Source organism: Meriones unguiculatus, chromosome 12 (assembly GCF_030254825.1).
Source record: "Meriones unguiculatus strain TT.TT164.6M chromosome 12, Bangor_MerUng_6.1, whole genome shotgun sequence".
Classification (NCBI taxonomy): Eukaryota; Metazoa; Chordata; class Mammalia; order Rodentia; family Muridae; genus Meriones; species Meriones unguiculatus.
The window spans coordinates 78,449,884-78,465,002 of record NC_083360.1 but is presented as its reverse complement, the minus strand read 5'-3'; the positions used below and the strand labels follow the sequence as shown (position 1 = coordinate 78,465,002).

Sequence of the window (15,119 nt, the reverse complement as noted above, 5' to 3'; positions counted from 1 at the left end):
TTTAACTTAAGAAAATTACTTCTAAAGATAGCAAAGAAACTCAGTTTCTCTGCTCATCATATTAGCCTTGATGAAACTGACGTGAGTGGTCAGCATTACCCACTATCATCATTTACCGCTCTCTAGCCACTAAAAATTACCAGAATCAAGACCTCCAAGTTATTTGATAGCCTGTTAAGGACCAAATTCAGTGATCTGGAGGACTTCTACTATCAAAAGAATTTTAAATTTGATAATGGGTAGAATAAGAAGCAAAATCTTGGGCTGGAGAGATGGCTCAGAGTTTAAGAGCACTCCTGAGCCATGAGTTCAATTCCCAGCAACCACATGGCGGCTCATAACCATCTATAATGAGATCTGGTGCCCTCTTCTGGTATGCAGGTATACATGCAGGCAGAATGTTGTATAAATAATAAATAAACCTTAAAGAAACAAAATCTCCCAACTCTTAATTCTCTTCTAAAATTTCATTTATAGCTAGTTATTTTTCTCTCACAGTCATTTGGCCCTGTTTTGCATATTCTTCATATTTTCTTTAATGTAGGTCAAAATTCAGACTAGTGAGTCAGATGACAAAGAGTGTTTTGATTCTGTTATTATAAATCTAAAGTACCACAACGATAACTAAAAACAGAACAATAATGACTCTTCTGTAGTAACTAATGGAATCTGTGAATCGTCTCTCTCTACATAGAGAGAATGGGATATATGAGAGATACCTAAAAAGTTTAGAAATATATTTATTATTATACAGTAACATTAATATAATGTATTTTAATGTATAATACAGTATATTATAGATATATAGAGATACCTATTAAATTTGGAGGTCCCTAGAATATTTAACTATATAAACAGCTATTGTTTCTTAAAATTATATTGCTTGTTTCATTGTGAAACTGGACTGATTCAATGATGTAATTCAAATTCAGACTTTTATTTTATTAAGAAAAAATAGTCAACTTAAAAAATTACCTAGGTAAAGTTGATCTTTAGAAATAATATTTTCCAAGCTGCTTTTGAAGATAGTTAAGTAGGCGGCTCTACAATTCATATAAAATACCTCCTGTTCAGTTGGTGGAAATTTCTTTGTTCGAGGACTCCCTGAAAGCACTGATTTCTGAATACCTAAAGCTGCATCACTTCCAGAATTGCTGGCCATTCTGTTGGAAAATAATTAAAATTTTTATTTTAGTGGATATAAAGCACCTAAAATGCAAATGTACCACTTTCCACTATGCGGTGGGATATTAGGGTATTAAAATTTTTATACATAAAATAAAAAGATAAATGTTATAGCAACTATGTAAACTCAACAGTTCATATTAAATAGAGTAAGTCCTTAAAAATTGATTTCTAATTAGATACACACATATACATATATAATTTCTCAAATATATAAAAGCATCCCAAAGAACAATGATGTAACATAATACAAAAGAATCTGAACAAATAAATGCATACTCCCACCATCTCAAAAATAAGAGGTCAGGGGAGACTTAAGAGCATTGTTAAGACTATATCAGTTCACAAATGTGAGGCAGATAGAATACTGCAGGGCACAAACATGCTAAAGAAGCTGTAGGTGGAGTGAAATTCCCTAACACAACACTGTCTTATGTAATTAACTGCAGCTGGCACCCACCATCCATAGCAGGATTAACTAAGTCATTTCTTTCACATTTTAATGATACAGCATATGTCAAATCACTGAAGTCTTATTTATGACCACTGGGCTTTACTGAATTCCTTTACTAGTAGTAAGATCTGGGGTCTATACAGCACCTCTGCTCGTAAGACATTAATAGACAATCACACATCTTATTTCATCCTTTACTACACCGGCTAGGCACTTTTTGTCCATTTTACAGATGATGAAACTGAGGGAGAGAGATGTCACCCAGTTATCCTGAGTTAAGTTGTGAAATTTCAGTAGTTTCTTCTGTTAATGTGGACAAAAGCTTATTGAACAAAGGCTACGATGAGGTGCTAAATTGTTCTGGTGGTCTAATGGCTTCCAATATTACTTTATCCTGCGTTGAGTTCTAAAAATACATTCCAAGCTAATAAATTGAATAGTTCAAGTTGAACAATAAGATGACACAGGTAGGGTCCCCTTCAGGACTCATTGGATTCTTACTCAGGAGGCCTAAATCACTGGCACCTTCTTGAATTATGTAGGTCTTTTACACTTGGGAAAGAAAGATAATAATCGCTTATCATGGATGAAGTACCCTATTTATAATACACAGGCCGCCTGTCTGACACTTTCATATTACACCAGATTTAGAAGGACCCCATAGGGATGTGATGTCACAGTCTGGTTACTGCAAATCGGTACCACCATAATTAAACATCAGTTTTAAACACATATGCGTGCACGCCGTCTCACAAATGTGAAAGAAAGCTGTTCCAATAAGGAAGAACGAACACTCACTTTACAGCAAGCAATTTAAAAACATATTTTTAAAGGATCTTCTTCAAATGCTCTTTCCAAATAGGGTTATTCTCGCATGGAAATCCCAGGGCAGACATGTTCCAGAATTCTATTCTTTCCCTTCCTGTGAAGAGAGTCTAAACTGAAGCTTAAATAAATGTATAACGGGACCCATAAGGGCTCGGAAACCCCCTCTTATTTAAAACTCTAGTCCAAGACTGAGACAGGGGCCTGGAGAGTACATTGTAGCAAACGGCTCCATAAATAACCAGGCACACAACAGACAGGAAAAATAAACCGCTAAAAGCGCCTAGGGCATCCAAAGGGCCGAGTGAAGACGGAGAGCCGTCCAGTCACCTTCGCGGCACCGAGTAACAGACAAGCCCTCTCCGTTTTTGTTCGCCTTGGGCCACAGTGCTGCTATGTATGTTTCAGGGAGGACACAGAAGTAAACGAAGCAGGTGGGAGAGGCAGAGCGAGCGAGAGAGCGAGAGAGGGAGCCGGTGGCTACCTAATTTCAGCTCACAAACCAAGACGAGCAGCCAATTTTCCTTAGTAGTTCCGCGAACGTCTCGGCACAACCCGACGGACCTCCGCCTTTTTAAGATTACCATAGCAACTGCGCTTCTCCGCCACCGGAAGTAAGGGGAGGAACACCTTCCAAAGGGTCCGACCAGAGATCTTTGAACTATTGACCCGGAGAGAACAGTCTTGGCATTGATGGGTGTCTGTTACGAGACTGAAAAGTGAGAGAGGGTCGTGTGCTGCATCCGGCAGGGACTAGACAGGGCTCTGTCCTTACTCCTCTGCACACCGATTTCTTGCACAGGGTAGGGCTCTTTATCATGCAGAGACTGTTTCCGGCGGGCGGCATTAGCTGTAACACCTCACTCGGAGCCTACTGCGCGGGATTTCTTATGCTTCCGCGTTTGCGGTTTCTCAATTGGTTCTGTTCTGCAACGGTGGCCCTTGCCAGAGTCCCGAAATGCCGTAGGTATCGCTTCCCTGGATGTTGCTGTTTTAAAGGGCTCTCTGTGAGCAAAAGGAGTATGCTCTGAGACCCCATGGTCACCTGTCTTTTCTGTTTTCTATAAACTTCTCTGTTGACAGTGTCAGGATGCTTGGTACCCTCAACCCTCCCCTACTCTTCCACTCCTAATTTAACTCCTCAAACCTCCCAACACTGTGTAAGCTGCGGAATAAATCTGAGTAATGTCTAACTTGAAATAACTTAAGTAGGGTTAACGATCCTGAGAATGAAAGAGGAGGTTGAGTAAATATGTCTCTCTAATTTGTAGAACGTTTTAATGCTTGTGAAACATTTGTGTAGAGAGTTCTGATAAACTCGGGAGAGAGTTCATGGACTGAATGGATTTTCAGTGCTTGGACTTAAAGATTCTCACTTAGCAACTCAGCAATAAGTGGTTTTCTTTTATTACTTATAAAAATAAGTTTGTATTGGATCACCTTTAAATTGCTGCCCAACCCCAATAATATGATAACCGAAAGTGATCATAATTGGAGTGGGTGTTGTGCTGGATAATCTTATATTCTTCCACCCCTCATCTACCCAATATAGGATAAATAAAGCACTGTTGGACGTTGTATGAAAAGTTTTTTTAAGTGTCATTAAATAATTTGAGGGAGGAGGAAGGGCTAATACTTGTCATACTTCTGTGGCCAATCCCTGTGCCAGGCTGATTTAGCTTCTGCCTGCTAGGATCACATTTTGCTGTTTGAGTAAAATGCAAAGTAAGACAGTAGGGGAGATATCTGCGTTAGATGTGACCTGACATAAAAAGGAGGACCTTCCAAAATAACAACCTATATTTATTGAGTCCTCTACCATTTTTATGATAAACAAGTAGAAAGACTTGTCTCCCTTTTACTGCACTAGAAAAAATTCTGTTATCACACTGCTGGCAAAGATAATGTAACAGAAAACAACTAAGCAGGGGAAAAAATGAAAACAAATTTGGTGTATGAACTATTTTCCTGATCTGTTTACAGAAATGAGAGCCAAAATCTATTAGAAGTGGATCTTTTTATCACCTGGCAACTTTAGTATACCACTAGATGTTCGTTATATTAGAAGAGTTTGAGGAAAATGCATCTGACAGTAAATGCATTGCCATCCCACATGTGTAGCAGTTTTGTTGGTTGGTACTTATTTGTAAAAAAGACAAAACAAACACAAAATCCCAGAGGCGTGTTTAACCCAGGCTGATCGCAAACGCGCTTTGTAGCTGAAGAAAACGACCAGCTTCTGATTCTTCCACCTCCCTCATGCTGGGATTGCAGGCATGCCTACCACTCCCTTTTTATACAGTGCTGGGGAGGGGGGGGGTCCAACCTAAGGCTTCGTGTGTACTAGGTAAGCACTCTGCACAATGACTGCATCCTAAACCCAATTTTGCTATTAGCATGTTTTAGCAAAGAGAGTAAAGGACGTCTTCACAATTTAATGCATGAAGCATAGTAACACTGTAGTACAGGTGTTCTGAGACTGTGGGTCATGAGCCATTTGGGGTCAACCCTTTCACAGGGGTCACCCTAAGACCATCAGAAAACATAGATATTTACGCTATGATTCATAACAGTAGCAAAACGACAGTTAGGAAGTAGCAATAAAAATAGTTTTATGGCTGCGGGTCACCACAACATGAGGAGCTGTATTAAAGGGCCACAGCGTTAGGAAGGTCGAAAACTGCTGCTTTAGTAGGAATGCTCCATCTTTGTTAGTGAGACGCTTTGTAAATGTGATGAACTATGAAGTCAAAGGGGGAGTTGTACAAGTAGTAATCTTAGAAAGTTCTCATGAAGGTAGTTTTTTTTAAAGATTTTCTTTATTTATTATGTATACAGTGCTCTGCCTGCATGAACACCTGCACACCAGAAGAGGGCACCAGATCTCATTAGAGGTGGTGGTGAGCCATCATGTGGGTGCTGGGAATTGAACTCAGGACCTTTGGAAGGACAGCCAGTGCTCTTAACCTCTGAGCCATCTCTCCAGATCCATGAAAGTAGTTTTTAAAGAAAAAATTTGTATGGACGAGTGTTTTGCCTGCATGTACGTAGGTGTCCAGGGAAGCCAGAGAGGGTATCATATCTGAAACTGGAATTAGAGGTGGTTGTGAGCCACCATATAATTGCTGTGAACTGAACCTCTTTCTCCTCTTGAAAGAGCAGCAGGTGCTCTTAACTGCTGAGCCATCATCTCTCCAGTCTCTGAAAGTATATTTTTTTTTTCAGTGATGTTCAATGTTGACTTTTCGGTATGCGTTGACAAGGCTATTTGTATAATGTAATTATGGAAAGGTGTGATCTGTATCCATTTATAATTTTTTTAAATGTAACAGGAAAATACGTTTTTTTTTTCTTTTCTAAATGAATAGTTGGGGAACTATGTGTGGCCTGAATGAATCTAAAATAAATATGAAAACAAATAACCAACAACCATAGAATGGGTAGTATTTTAAAAACAGAGTGACTGAAGGAACCAGTTTGTGGAAGACTGCATACAGCCTTTAACGCTTAAAGGCTAGCAAAAATAAACAGTTGTTTGGGTTTATATATGTGTGTGCTAAGATTATAATAGGGAAAAGCAGGGATCGGGCATCAAATTCATTTTAATGGTTGCCTCGTAGAGGAAGCAGATGGGCTAGGGAAGTGCCCAGTCATGTTGGTGATACCGTTTCTTAAATTGTGTGATGAATCTTTGACTGCTTGATTTTATAATTTGAACATTATTTGTTTTTTAGTAGTATGCATCCCAACCAACTTAAGTAGTTTGTTTCGGTTTTTGTATTTTAGATTTAGAGAGTACCTATCTTACGTTCTCAGTAAGCATTATTTCTCTACCATCTGTTAGATCCTTTGGCCCTGGCTTGAAGAGAGAAACAGGTGAATCCACTAATTACTGTTCCAAGTTTCTTTCATCTCCTCAAGCAAATGTACTCTTGTTTTTCTATTTATGCTGTATAGCCAGAGGCAATGTAACTTACCTAGTTTGCAACCTTGACTCTTAGACTTGAAGAGGAAAAAGCACTTGAACTCAGACACACCAGGATTTGAATTCTCATTAATAAAATAGTTGATTGACAAATATTAAGTGAATGATAAAGCTGTTTTTTAAAAATATATATCCTATGATAAATGTTACCTGTAACCACAGTGCTTGGGAACTAGAGGCAGGAGGATTGGGATCAGGAGTTTAAGGCTAAAATAAGACTCAAACTTAAAAGGGAGGAGATGGGGCCACGGCAGCTGCTTTAGGCAATATGGAGAAATTTTACACCAACTCTATGTTTACTTATTACTAATTACAAATTAGTTATTACTTATTACTAATGGCCAATGTAATAGCTTTTACTATTACATTTCCATTGACTCTCCTCCCCATCACTCACATCTTCCATCTTTTCATTTATAAATTTCCCTGTACCATTTGCCTAGTCTTTCTAATTAGCGTGTATTATCATGGTGCCTCAGCCAAAGACAATCAATTTCTATGAAAATTAGAATAGTATTAGTGTTGAAGACAATCAATTTCTATAGAAAATTTAGAATAGCATTAGTGTTGAAGTTTCTGACTGTGTCTTAAGGTGGGATAATTCTGCTGATAGTCCTACAAAGTCTCAGAGTTTTCTGGGAAAAAAATGTACTATTTCTTAATTTTTTTTAAAAAACGACTATCTAGTGTAGCCCAGTTTCACTATGTAGCTGAGGCTGGCCATAAACTCCTAATCCTGCTGCTACTATGTCCCAGATGCTGGTGTCACAGGCATGTACGTGAAAATGAGTTCAGAGATTAGCAAGATGTGTTGAGGGAGTTAAAAATTAATTTTCAGTAACTTCATGGTTAGAAAGGTAGCATGTGGGAGAGGCAATGTTTGAGGACATTGTAGCTTTTCTAGAATTGATGAAACATATGTCAAAGGACCCTCAGTATACTTGACCAAAATGTCTTTTGAGAGGCAAATGGGGCTGTTACTTTATGTTAGAATGCTTACCAAGCATGCATGAGGCCTTTAATTCAACTCCTAGTACTACCCTAAAATATATAATACATATATGTGCTTAAATATAACATGTGTGTCATAACATACATCTCTACATTATATATCATTAAAAAGATGCAGGAGATTCAACCAAACTAGTTGTTTTCATATACAAAACAGGGCCCCATAGGAAATTGAAATAATTATTTGAGACATCTTAATGAAAAAAAATCACAATTGATTGAACGTATCAATAACTTATGTAACAACAATATGCAGCTACTCTCTCAGGCTCTGAGATTGAAATATGTACTATGTAGTGGTTTGAGTTTTCATGGAAGAGAGTTCACAAAACAACTTACTGCTTATTAAATAACAGACATAACCTAATCATATAGGGAAGAAAACATACATAATACTTTGACATAAAATGCTTAGTGAGATGGCCATGTACAAATGCTATTGAGAGTAGGATATTTATTGAGTACTGGACAGCATCTGTGGGAACCTCATGGAGATGATTGTCAGAGTTTTAGAAGTAGACATCAGTAGCAGTCAGGTGTTTTGTTGTTTCAGTTTATGTGTGTATGTATGTGGTGGAAAATAATTCATAAAGTACATAAAATATCACCTCACCTACCTATAGACCTGTGTAAGTTCTATAGACCTGTGTAAGCCCTTGGTAGGACTCCTTTAAAGGACTTATTAATGTCAGCTACATGTACAAATTTTATATTTCTTTTATATTGAGAATATCATTTAGGAGTGAAATGGTCTTAACTTGGTTTCTCTTTTTATTAAACCCTGGAAAATCTCACTACTGGCTATGTTCTATAATTAATATACCCAAATACACCCATTAACTTTTGTAAAATGATTTTCCTTTGGCCCAGTATTAATTGTTTGATAAGGAAGGTTTGATACCAAAATACATTATCTAATAATTGGCCAAAGTTTTTGGTGGGTTGTTTCACAAAGTACCTCAGAGAGTGATCCCTTTAGATGCTTTCCCACTGTACCACACTTTATGTGATGATTAGAATTCCCACTCATCCATGCTGCAATGGAGATTTTGTGTGCAGGAAGTTTTGAACTCAAACAAACATAGACTTCAAAGAAAAGAACAGTGCGGAACAGATATTGAAGATTCTTATCCCTTATTATCATATGCAAAATAGAAAGTGGACTATTTTATATACCTCAAGTTGTATTTAACGTGTCACATGGGTTATGAATTTGGCCATTGCTTTTTGTCAAAGGATTTCTAAGCGTCTCAGGAGCTCACAAGTCCTCTAAACTCTCTTGTGAAGTAGGTGGCTGGCAGCATTATCATAGTCTTTATATTGAGGAGTAATGGAAGCACTGAAATACTAAGTGATATTTTTATCTTCCTCTCTGAAATTCTTACCACTTTACAGGCCAGTCTTATCAAGTTTATGAAGCTTAGTGCGATTGTATGATTTGCCCAACCTTAGGGAAGAATTTGGCATAGCATCAAAGATTCCCCACCAGTCTTATCTGCTTTCCCAAGTTTATGCTTCACCCTCTCCAACCACCTTGACCCTACCATTCAAAATCATGTGTAACTTTTAAAAGTTCTATTTTAAAAAAAGAACCTGATATTGTTTTGTGAGCTTCTAGGATGTTTTGGAATTCTAAGGAATTATTGGTTAAGAATCAGTAATAGCTTTCCTCCTTAGAACCATTTATTTAGTATTATAACTGATGTTAGTAATGTTATATAGTAAAACTTATCCAATCATTTCGTTGTGATGAAGCAGAGAATCGTATTTAAAGATACTGTCCTGTGTTAACCTAAATAATAAAATGGTGTAGCATTCATTCCTAAAGAATGTTATATCATTTTACCTGTTGGAAATGTTGCACACCAAATATATTTATCTTTATCAAATTGTGACAGCATTTAATTCTAGTAGTAACTGTGGTTTGACCCCAGTTACACCTGTGTAAGCAGCTTTCCTTTGTCTTTTTCATCCCATCTGGTCCCCGACTCTGAGAAGTGCTGCCTGCCATGTTCACGGTGGTAGGAGTACATCCATCACCACCATCCATCTCTAGATTTACTGTGATCTTATGAGACTAAAACTACTTTAATTAAATAACAATTTCCCATTACTTCCTGCCTCTAGCCTAATAAAGTCACCATTTTTATTTCCATGTCTCTGAATTTGATTACTGTCATATGAATAAAATCTTCACAGTGTATCCTTTTGTAACTGGCTTGTTTTCTGTTTTGTTTCTCTGTGTAGCCTTGGCTGTCCTGGACTCACTTTGTAGACCAGGATGGCCTCAAACTCACAAAGATCCATCTTCCTCTGCCTTCCCAGTGCTGATATTACAGACATGTGCCACCAAGCCTGGTAAATGGCTTGTTTTACTTAGACTAATGTCTTCATCTATGTTGTAATAGGTGTCAGATTTCTTTTTTGCTCTTTTTATTTTTTGATTTTTATTATTTTTTAAATTTAAATATAATTCTACCATTTTCCTTCAACCCTTCCTATGTCCCCCTTCACTCTCAAATTAATGGCCTCTTTTTCTTCGATTATTATTTTTTCAAAGATGTATTTATTTATGTATGTGGGGTTTTGTCTGCACACCAGAGAAAGGCATCAGATCTTATGGCATTACAGTTATACGTGGTTGTCAGCCACCATGTGGGTTCTGGGAATTGAACACAGGACCTCTGGAAGAGCAGTCAGTGTTGTTAAGCTCTGAGCCATTTCTCCAGCCCTCTTTGATTTTTGTTGGTACACACACATATGTAAAAACACAGCCTGCTGAGTCTGTCCAGTGTGGTTTACTACAGGCAGCTAATTACCATCAAGAGAGGGGAAATCAGCTTCTTCCAGGGAAGAGCGCCCTAACTGGTTATCCAAAACAAAGTAGTCAGGCCTGAAATCAAATGTTATTTTTAAAGCTAACATCCACGTATGTACATACCATGTTTTGTGTTAATTCATTTTTCACCAGCAACCTGAGCTGCTTCTGCTTTTGAGCCATTTTAACAATGCTGCCATGTGCAGAGGAATGTTAATTCAGAACATGGCAGCTCTGGCAAGAGATCACGTCCTAAGACCTTCTAGGTCTGTGTGAACACACCTTTACTCCAAGAGACAGAGGTAAGAGAACTCAAGGCCAGCCTAGTGTAGAACAAGTTTCAGGTAAAGAAAGGCTTAGGTACAGTGTGGTTGTACTTGCCTTTAATCCCAAACAGTGAAGGTAAAGTTAGTTTGTAGATGGAAGCACCCATGTTTGAAAGTGATGTTTAATGGAGTGGTAGAAAAAAATGATGAATCAGAGAAAGACTTGACAGAATAGGATGTGCCCAACTTTCAATAGAAGAGAGGAAAGGGAAGCTACTGAAGGGGCAATGCAGAGAGAGAGAAGGCAGTTTTTATTGGGACAGTAATAGAGAGACAGGTTGCAGAGAGAGAGAGAACTCAGGTGAAGAGCAAATAAGCCAGAGAATGAGAAGGAGCTAGGAGATTAGAGCAGATGGCTTGAGTTAGGCCACACAGAGCATTCAGAAACTGAGAGAAAAGCCAGACTGAATAAGTCAGCTGGGAGAGGAGTTTGAGCCAGAACAGCTGAGTTGAACCAGCCAGCCCAGAGCTCAGTGAGAACAAGAGTGAGCTTATTAAGCAGTGAGTCTCGGAGACTGAAACGTTGTAGGTTAGATTGTAAGGAGGCTAGAAGCTTCCAGGACTAGGCCTAGGTTAGCAGACTGAGCTGGTAAGCCTCCAAGACAACCACTGAAACAGGCAAATAAAGTTCCTTTTACAGCCACGAGCATTGTTTTCTCCATGTTCAACATGTACTGGCTTTTTGTTCGTTTTTGGAGATGGAATCCCTGAATCATATGGTAATCCTGTCTTTAAGTCTTTGAGGAACCGTATTGTTTAAACAGTGCCCTGCTGGTTTACATTCTCGTCAGCAGTCTGCCCAGGTTCCTGTTTCTCTGTACTTACTTTATATGTTGTTTGTTTTTCTATAATGCCTTATTACTAGTAGCACTCTGTAGTATGCCGAACCTCATGGGTTTGATGTGGGTCCTCTAGTGACTATTGACTATCTTTTCACATGTGTACTGCTCATTTTTATACCTTTGGAGAAATGTGTATTCAAATCCTTTGCCCATTTTGTTTTTATAACCCTGCTTGCTTTTTTTTGCTATCCCAGGTTGTCTTGAAATGTGCTATGTAACCCAGTCTAGCCTTAAACTCTGGATTCTCCTCCCTCAGCCTCCTGAATGCTGCAGATATAGGCCTACATCACCCTCTCTGCTTACATGATTTTTTTTTGTTTTTGTTGTTTGGTTTATTTATTTACTTTTCACCAAGATAATAGCCTTAAGAGCCAGTTACAACTTTAGAACTCCCAGAAAGTTCCTTGTTTCTAGTCAAATTTTACCTGTGCTTCCTGACGTGTCTTACGCATTTCTGCTCTGTTCCTGTTGACTTCAGAATAATCCAGTTAGTCTCATTTCATCCTCTCATATCAGTTGTTCATGGCTAAAGGAATACCAGTGGAAGCAGTAGATACTCAGTTTAATAACCGGTAACAGTGTGCCCAGTTCTGATCAAAAGGTAAGGATAAATTATCATAAATTCTTCTAGTAAGTTTGTTCTTCTCTACGTGATCTATAATTTTCTCTCTCTCTCAATTGAAGACCTATATGGTTGTTTTAAATGCATTAGTAATAAACTCCGAGACACCAATAATGCATCATTGTCGCCTTTAGGAAAGAAATCAAAGCACTTCTCCTTCATGTCATCAAACCAATATCAAACCTAGATTAGAATTCTCCTCTTTGCCCTCCCAGTGTCTTCCATCCTTCCTGGCTGTCTATGAGTCTGAATCTGTGCCTGCCTGAAGGCTATCTTGGGAATCTGTGGCCGTCTCTAACAGAGATTTTTGCTTTGTATTTATTGAGCAGCACAAAAAGTATCAAATGGGTAGGGAACAAGGGGTATATTACAGAAATCTTTAACAGTTTTACGGGATTAAGTCACTGACTCCAGCTGGCCCAGATGACAACATTACAAGCACCATCAAGCAGTACCCAAATTTTGTGTACCCAACATTTGTGATTCATTTATAAGACTGCTTTCAGCCTCTGTGCCGTGTCCAGCAAATAGGTTGTCAGAACACCCATGACAGCTCTGGGTCTGAAGATTACAGTTATGCATTAGCTTAGTTGTACAGATTGGTTACATGGGAAATCTAAAGCACTGGCAAACTAAACAAACAGGCGGGGTACACAGTAGGAAAGCAGGCCTCAAGATGTATTACTAGCTCTAGCTATGAGGTCCAGAAAAGATTCCAGTCTTTTATCAAAGAAGAGATGTTTTTATTATAATTCATTAAGAGCCAGTTACAAGTTCTGTGTTTCCCTCTTTGAAAACCTGACATTGAGCATGTTACACAAACTTCTATCTAGCCTGAACTAAGTCATTTCTCAGATGTCTTCTGCTGTTGTCTTTTACCTTCATTGTTAGGTTATAAACAAGCATAAAACAGATTACAGCCTATTTTAACTCAACTCACTTTCTTGAAAGTTTAACATTTCCTTGGTTTAATGAGTCTACTTATTATCTAATCTGAAACCTTTTAAAATCTGAACACAGAATTACTTTTTCTAAGAATTAGCTAGTGATACAAGAAAAATATTTTGAGTGGTATCAAGGGGAGCTCTCTTTTCTTATAAAAATAGTCACATAATTTAAAAACAAAGAAAAATGCTCTTAGTGATTTTTAGGATCTATATGTATTTTTAGGAGAGGTTCTGCAGAACAGAATATAATGCAATCTTTTACAGAATGTTCTAATTTTCTAATACTTGAGGTAATTTATGTCTCAGATCAAGAAGTACTTTTAATACTGCATTTGGAAAACCAGTTTTAATTTATATTAACCTTTTTCTCCTTTGAGCATTTAGTCTACAATCAATAAAATGTTGATGACTGCTCTTTAGAAAGCAGCTGTATGGAATAAAGTATTATAAATATTCAACTTTCCTTTCTAAGCATTGCCACCAACAGCTGGGCATCCCGTTTAGCAGAACAGATTTTACACATAGAGAGCCTGGCACGTTCCTGAATCAATGTAGTGAAGGAAACAAAAAATAGTTTCTTGCAGATTGGGGACATATAAAGACATGCAGCATCTGTTCCCCTGTTAAGTCATAGTCTGCTTGCTCTGAATCATGTCCAATGCTAGGCTAATGTGCAAAACTTTGCCTTACAAATACCTGTACCACTTAGCACTCTGTTCCTGCAAATGGTAGATTTTCAGTGTCTCTATAAAAAATATTTTAGATTATTTTGCTGTTATGTGTAATTTTTCCTCATAATATTTTAATGCAGACAACTGATTTTTTTACTAAAATTATCTATAATGAAAACTGGTCTGGGAATACAGATCAGTTGTAGAGCTCTTACCTAGCAAGCACAAAGGCCTGGTTTCAGTACCCATTACTACCACCCAAAAAGAATACAACTTCAGTATGTAAATGTTATGATAGTAATTGTATATAAGTTACATATTTGAAGAAGTGATGTGTGTAAATTTTTAATTAGGATCCCATATTAAAATATGCTACTAGAAATAAACTGATCAAATAAAAACATTAAAAAATCCAAATTTATCATTATAGTTGAGTTTTTTCCAATGTGGCATTTAGCTTTAACAAGCAATGTAAAAATTAGTTGGTAAAAAGTAACTTGTACTCAGCTATTTCTATTTTATCCTAAAATATCAGCTTACAATAAAGCATGCCAAATCTAAAAGTTCTTTAAATTATTTTGTTTGCAGAGTTAAAAGATCGCTGAAACTGGATGATATGGTTGAAGAAAATGTAAGTATTAGTTTAAGAATTGACCGCAGCCTCATGGTAGCACATGCCTGTAATCCTAGCACATGGCAGATGGGGGCAGGAGGAGCCTGAGTTCAAGATACTCCTCACCTCAGCTGCATGAGAGGGAGGAAGGCTGGGGGGGAAGGGGAAGGAATGAGACAGAATAAGCAGTATTGTGTTTTTCACTTTTGCCTATTGATTTACCTTGCTGAGTATAACATTTATCAAAAGCATAAGCATGGCACAGTCGTCACTGATACAATGTTGTCTTCATATAAAGTATTTTCCTAATCTAGCATGCCAGAGTTTCTAGTCAGTTTAAGATAGACATATGAGAAGCAAATCATTTAGTAATCTTTATAAAAATAATTTAGTAGAAATTACTTTATAGAAGTTTGCCACTTAAATGTATAAGAAACAAAATGAAATAGAAGTATTTTAATCTACATATTGTAATCTATTAAAATAATACTAAAACATTAGTGACATTGTCATATTAAAAAGTAATAATCTGCCTCAACTATGCTGGCATAGAATAAATGCAGAGATTACTGGCAGTATAATGAATTTTACCATGGTAATCACAGTAAAAATAAAATTGTACTGTTGGTAACTTTTCTAAATCTAGTCATAGAATATTCCCAGTGCCAAAATGTCACAACATATGTTAGCTAATAATCTTTCTGATAGGTTATCTCTGCCAACGAAATAAGCCAATTCACAGATTAAAGGTTTTAAAAAGGTTTATTTGGGAATTGGGGGTGTGGACAGATGAGGGGGTTAGGGACACAATCCCTCCCAC

General features: G+C 37.4%; 2 protein-coding genes across 9 annotated transcripts in view; one reads left to right on the top strand and one right to left on the bottom strand.

Moving 5' to 3' along the window:
• The window catches only part of Efcab7 (EF-hand calcium binding domain 7), a 44,720-nt gene extending 41,534 nt beyond the window's left edge, over positions 1 to 3,186 (bottom strand). The window contains exons 1-3 of one of the 4 annotated variants that reach the window (XM_060365954.1): positions 2,949 to 3,067; positions 2,438 to 2,561; positions 976 to 1,163 (exon numbers count right to left, since the gene is read on the bottom strand). In XM_060365954.1, coding sequence (XP_060221937.1) covers positions 976 to 1,162 — 187 coding nt within the window. In that variant the 5' untranslated portion in view covers position 1,163; positions 2,438 to 2,561; positions 2,949 to 3,067. Of the gene's footprint in view, positions 1 to 975; positions 1,164 to 2,437; positions 2,562 to 2,948 lie in introns of all 4 variants that reach the window. The other 3 variants (XM_060365955.1, XM_060365953.1, XM_060365956.1) reach the window with 3 other exon arrangements.
• Positions 3,187 to 3,253: 67 nt separating this feature from the next.
• Positions 3,254 to 15,119, top strand: part of Itgb3bp (integrin subunit beta 3 binding protein) — a 50,736-nt gene continuing 38,870 nt past the window's right edge. The window contains exons 1-3 of one of the 5 annotated variants that reach the window (XM_060365959.1): positions 3,254 to 3,427; positions 11,963 to 12,047; positions 14,275 to 14,317. In XM_060365959.1, coding sequence (XP_060221942.1) covers positions 14,298 to 14,317 — 20 coding nt within the window. In that variant the 5' untranslated portion in view covers positions 3,254 to 3,427; positions 11,963 to 12,047; positions 14,275 to 14,297. Of the gene's footprint in view, positions 3,428 to 10,460; positions 10,581 to 11,962; positions 12,048 to 14,274; positions 14,318 to 15,119 lie in introns of those variants that run through there. The other 4 variants (XM_060365963.1, XM_060365960.1, XM_060365958.1 and 1 more) reach the window with 4 other exon arrangements.